Genomic DNA, 5,962 nt, shown 5'->3' on the forward strand with positions numbered 1-5,962 from the left:
TGGGCCAGTCTAAAATTGTTCCAGATTAACTTTTGAAAGTCCTCGCGTCTTGTTTTGGCTGAGGACATTAACCAAGGTCCAGTACTTGGTGCAAAAATGGAACCTGAGAAAGGGACAGAGTGTCATTGGAAGTGTCATTCCTTGTATTGTCCTTTGCCCTCTTTTATACCCAGCACTGGTGTTTTGTCGATTTTACAAGGTATGCTCTTGAGGCTGCCTTTGTAAACTTGTAATTGTTACGACGAGGACTGCGCAAATATTGCATATTGGATTCAAATACCGAAGTGAATATATTGCACACTGAAAGAATGGCTAGGAAGCAAGCAAGCTGGTGACTAGAATATGTGATGAAAAAAATAAAAAAACGAGACTAGAGCATATCTGATTTGAATGCCGAAATGAATAATATTGCCTATTCGATTCAAATACCGATGCAGATATGGAATTCTGTAATCGAATTTTGAATCGAAGCAATATGCTTGCGACCCGCAAGTATTCGTAGAGGTTTTAAAGCCCAAAAATGCCAGAAGAGAGGGCACGAAACAGAGTCAGTGCTACTTTATGCGAGGATCCGTCCGTCCTCTGTCACTTTCTCGGATTCCATTTTTTCACCTTGTTACGTGGAAGCTGCTCACAGACTTAACATGAACTAGGGGGGGCGCCACCTCCCCTGGGAAGTCCCGCTAAGAGGCTGACACCAACCTTTGGGGCTCGGCGTGCCCGGGTCAAAAAAGCGAAGAGGCACCAACCCCAAAAATGCATCTTGCAATTTGTAAAGTATGTATCCGCCCACCATATACTCATTATCACAGTAGAAGGTGAGGCGAAGAAACATAGAGGATGACACAACACATAGCCTGAATTTCGCCCAAAGCAATCAGATCAATGAAACGAAGCAGTCGAAAAGGCACCAGCGGAACGCATGTCCTTGCCCCCCCCGGGAAAATGAAAACTCTCCGCCTCTGCAGCCCTGGTGGAAATGGTCTGGAATCCCAAGTGGTTTATGAAACCTTTTCCACTCAAAACCACTTGCATACAAAGTGGTTCAAAGTGGTTTCAAGTGGAAATGGTTTCATAAACCATCTGGGATTGCAGACCATTTTCACCTTCGAATTGCAATTCGAAGTGCAGAGGGACCAATGAGGTCGCTCTACGGACAATAGAGGAGAGTGGGAAACTGGGGAGCTGCGCAAGGCAGCTGACCTACTTGCATATTAGCAGGGGTAAGCTTAACGCTTAGCTAATACTTTTGCAGATGTATAGTGGCCCCAACTATATGCGTAGGTAAATATTGCTACAATGAGTGTAACGCGTTTGCAATTGAAAAATGTATCTTGAGCCCGCAGTAACTAAGCCAAAAAGTATTTCGGGAAGGGTTCTACGCGGGAACTTTACGTGTGGCAGAGGGTTTCACCCTGCTTCCTTCTCCCAAATGCACTACGAGCACTACCAAAGCAGGAAGGAACTCAGAAGGTACGATTCGGGAATTTTTTTTTCTCCTCAACGATTTTCGGGGAAGGAATTTGACCCCCTCCCCCGGCTACGCCACTGCTAGGGCATAAGGATGCACCGAAAGGATGACACCACACAAACATATACAGCACATGGCCCATCGGCTCATCCCTTTGAAGTGGTCTCAGTGGTCTCGTTTGAACGGTTTGAACCAGTTTGAACAATTGAACGTTCCCGCTCGGCTCGGTGACGTCAGAGTGAACGCGCGGGTGACGCAGACAGCGTAGGCTCTGTTGAGAAGAGCCGCGTGATGCATTATTATATTTGTTCGTGAGCAAGCAGTTGGAATATATCAAATACATATGTCCTATCGTGCTCACTCTGGTCAAAATCTTGAACGTCTAGGTCTAGCCGTGGTCTAGCTACACTGACTTGCCGGACTTGCGTTGGCAAGAGTCATCGCAACCGCCGTGACGTACGCGGATTCGTTGACTGATTTGGGTTGTGGTTGTAGGTCAGTCTCGTCAGAAGTTTATCGCATACAATGAGCAGTTTTCCGCCACCACATTATCCTACACGTTCACCACAGTGTCCTGTAAGTATGCGAGTAAATGTCATGTTGTACATGACGATTTTGACATGAAGTGCGTATTACATATTGCCATCCGAAGGTGCTGAAAAATGATACGAATCATAAATAATACCCGAGCATGTATTCGTCGAAAAGCTAAAAGTCTTGCGGTTTTATGAAAGTAGTATACATCGAAACTGAAGCCTCAGCGTGGGAGCCGTCGATTTTTTAAACAAACTGTTTTGCCAATAATTTCTGTTTGTAGGCGGTTCCCGACCTGATGAGCCTTTCTGCTTCAGTCTACGTGCATACAAGTAGTGTATTACACATGTATTGTCGTGGCCACTGTTAATCAATCACCGGTTTCCGTGACCTCGCCTCGCTCCGTTAAGCGATCGACTATCGGGGAACAGTGAAAACAGCATTGGACCAGTCGATTGTCATTTTGGGGATGGCCGGGTGCTGGAATGGTATCACTTGTTGACAACAGGTGTGAAAAGAAACTGCTGAAGCTGAATGAAAGAAGACTGCTTATTTGAGACCTACCTGGATGACTCCCTGACGCGGCTTTCATTGCGCTTGGGTCGTTGTCTTTACAGATGTTGTTAATATCGACACAATACTTGCAACCGACCACCACCAAAATGACAGTCGACTGGTCCAATGTTGTTTTCACTGTCCTCCGATAAACGTGCTCTTATCGGAGACAACAGTACATGTGCAGTGCGCGATGAAACGCCTTGACAATAACCTGGTAGACCATCTTCGACTTGTCTCTATGTTTGCTCCGTACGATGCTGCTTCTTAACCCAGGTGGCAGTGCTTATTGATTCATGCAAGCTATTGAAGTTTCTTGGTCCTTTCCCTGGAAAGGATGCTCCTCCTTCCGATCCCCCACCCCCATACAGTCCCCCATACCCAGCAGCAACCGGATATCCAACCCCGCTGTACCCAACAAACCAGGGTCCAACACAGTACACCAGCCCTTATCCCATACCACAAACAAGCCAACCAGTGGGACATCCAGCCCAGTCGTACCCACCGCAAGGGCAGCCGTACCCGACACTACCGCAGTACCCACCAGGGTCCCAGTACGGCGGTGCAGCCTATCCGCAACAACAGGTTGTGTACGTTCCGGGAGCCTTTGATGCCGGAGCCAGGTTTGCACCAGGAGCTCCTATCAGCATACCAGTGAGTATACAGTAACACAGAACTGAGAGCTCACTAGTACAGCCATAAGGTGGCCTACTTAACCAAGAATATATTGCCATTTATTGTAATAGAAAAAAAATGCACTTCCCTATTTGAAAAAGTTCTATCCGTAAGTTAGACCCTGTATACCCAAATGAAATGCGAAGTGAATAGAGATGTACATAAAGCAAGTATTAAGTGAGTTTCACCTAACATGTTAAAAAATTATACGAAAAATCTGTTTGTTTGAGAATTATGAGGTCAACGGTATTTATCTTAAGCGAACTTTTACCACGACTTGCGACTACTTCGATACATTTTTTTGTTGCAACCAATTGGATGTTCTGAATTGAGCTGTGAAATTTGCCAAGTGAATGTAATGTTTCTTTTGCCAGAAACAGAAAATGCATGTCGGATTTACCCTTATGCATTACAAAATATGTTCCCTGCTGTAATGGTAATAGGGGAAAAAAAGGAAAAGGGAGAAAACTGTCACATCGAGACACGCAAATTATACTCAGTTCTCCGTCAAGTTAATGCGAGAAGTGGGGGAAAGAAAAAATGTGACCCGCCTATTTCTGTTTCCCTCTCAGTGTTGTCTCGGATAGCCTGCACCTAAACTTGCTGGTGTTATCAGCGGAAGCGCGGAAAAGGAAACTGATGTGACAGATCCACGTCCTCATTTTGCCGCTTTCTGCATTCACTTGGCGGAGAACTGACAGCAGACGACACACATATTTTATTTACAACCGGTGTCCTCTATTTGAATAAGCAGATGCTCGCATGATGCTTGAATGTGTCGATGCTTCTTTTGTCACTGTTTCAAAGTACTTTTGCTCCCTTTTCACTTCAGCCACCACCTCCAGGGGTCGCTCCCAATGCAGCACAGATAGCCGCCATGCAAGGCAATGCAACCGTTGTCATGGGACAGAAGAAGCCTGACCTTTTTGTTGGCAAGGGTGACTTCACCTTTTGGTAAAGAGCTGCAGCTCACAATACAAAAAGTATTAAGAATGTGCACTTCAGTTGCTTCACTTAATGTTTGTACTTAGCCACTTATTAACGTTGTTTGATGTTCTTCACATGTTCCTATAATGCAGTTTCTGTTGGTGCTTTTTAAATGTAAATCATTTTGCCAGCAAGTATTAGTAATCTAATACTTGAAGCCAGCTACATATGCATGGAGATTGTTATGGAACCATGCCTGTTCCTTAGGAGACGATTATTATAGATTATTATTGGCACTTTGATCGATTCCCACCATAAGCAATCATTACTCACATGAAAATTAATTGTTTTTGCTGAACCGAACAAAGCTACACAAGCTTATGTCATCCTTCCTACTGTGCAAACTCGGAAGCACAGTAGAAAGAATGGCGTAGAAAATGTGTATCCGTGCATAGAAGTGAGCATGGGTAAGTATACATGTTGTACCTGCAGATGCGTCATTTGCTGCAATTTTAGTCAAATATCCTGTACCTGAACAGCAGTTTGAGTACCAGCATACTCTCAAGGTTGCCTGCTGTAAATTATCTAGGCTGTAAGTCACTTTTGCAAGGCTTTGGTAAAGGTATCTGAATTTAATGGACACTATTAGGCATTGGTGGTGGCTTGATGTGTCTGCCAATGGACCACTTTCGTGGACCACACCGTGCATGCTCGCCTCTCCTCCCGTGCACACTCCCGCACTTCCTGGTTAAAACCGCCACCATTTTCTCTTGGTGCTGTAGTGAATCAATGCCCACTCAGTGCGCTGTGTTTAGTGTTCTCCAACTAACAGGGCTCGTATCTTTCCACATTCAAGTGCTGTGTAGATTTGCCGATTGCCTGCATGGAAGTGCAGCAACTACTTCAAACGCTCATATGCTCAATGTTGCGTTTTTCTTTTCGAACATCATGTATTATAATCCCGAAATAAACTCTTGCTTGAGGAAGGCTGCCTCCCTGTGAAGTACTTGAGCATGCAGCATGTGAAGCAGGCACGTGCCTGCTCCTGCCTTGCAGTGTCATTGTGAAACCTAAAATATTTGTGTGCATTGAGGAAGTCTAGTCGATTTTTCGAGCATCACAAATGTTCCAGATAGGTGTTATCCAGCTCCGTCCACAAATCGGTCAGTTTGAAGTGCAGTTGTAGTATATGTGCTACTTCGGGAACAAAGCCAGCCAAGACGTTAATCCCTTTGTCCTGGTATTTAGCCGAGCACTGAACATATATTTCTTGATGTGCTCATATGTTTCCAACAATTTCGAAAGTGAGTGTGGGCCGTATGGCTCATCACTGCACTGGGCTATGAACAGTAATGCAGCTAGCAAAATATTTCAGGAGGGGTTTTATGGGAACTTTACATGGGGGGGGAGGATTTCACCTTCGTTTTCACTCTCCCAAATGCACTACCAAAGGTAAGATTTTAGGGGAGGGGGGTTGAATCCCCCACTCTGGCTACGCCACTGGTTATGAATAACAGGATTTTGAAAAAGTGGTTAATATTTGCTGACTTGGACAGGAATCTAAAAAAGATGTGATGAGATATATGCAGCTGCGAATATGTGACAATAACCTAACCATGCCGAAACGTAACCGAAACCGAAATTGTTGGACTGCGCCATAGTAGTTGATGAAGGACGGACCCCATCCGAAAGCTTGTTTTTTAGTAAAATAAATAATTTGAATGTTTCAATCTCTTTAAATACTTACCTCATTAACTGCTACTCCCGTTAGAAAGCGCGGCAGGCAGCAGTCACGTGATG

The 5,962-nt window shown here is 44.8% G+C and overlaps 1 protein-coding gene across 2 annotated transcripts; it reads left to right on the plus strand.

Moving 5' to 3' along the window:
* Positions 1-1,735: 1,735 nt before the first annotated feature.
* On the plus strand, positions 1,736-5,148 carry LOC135368408 (DAZ-associated protein 2-like). Of its 2 annotated transcripts, none has more exons than XM_064601645.1 (3): positions 1,736-2,047; positions 2,837-3,214; positions 4,068-5,148. In XM_064601645.1, exons 1-3 carry the CDS (start codon positions 1,997-1,999, stop codon positions 4,191-4,193), a joined length of 555 nt encoding a protein of 184 aa, XP_064457715.1. In that variant the 5' UTR covers positions 1,736-1,996; the 3' UTR covers positions 4,194-5,148. The 2 variants fall into 2 exon arrangements, with proteins under 2 accessions (XP_064457715.1, XP_064457716.1); XM_064601646.1 differs by having other exon boundaries at positions 1,744-2,047; positions 2,897-3,214.
* The last annotated feature ends 814 nt before the right edge of the window (positions 5,149-5,962 follow it).

Source organism: Ornithodoros turicata, chromosome 9 (genome assembly GCF_037126465.1).
Source record: "Ornithodoros turicata isolate Travis chromosome 9, ASM3712646v1, whole genome shotgun sequence".
In the NCBI taxonomy this organism is placed as follows: Eukaryota; Metazoa; Arthropoda; class Arachnida; order Ixodida; family Argasidae; genus Ornithodoros; species Ornithodoros turicata.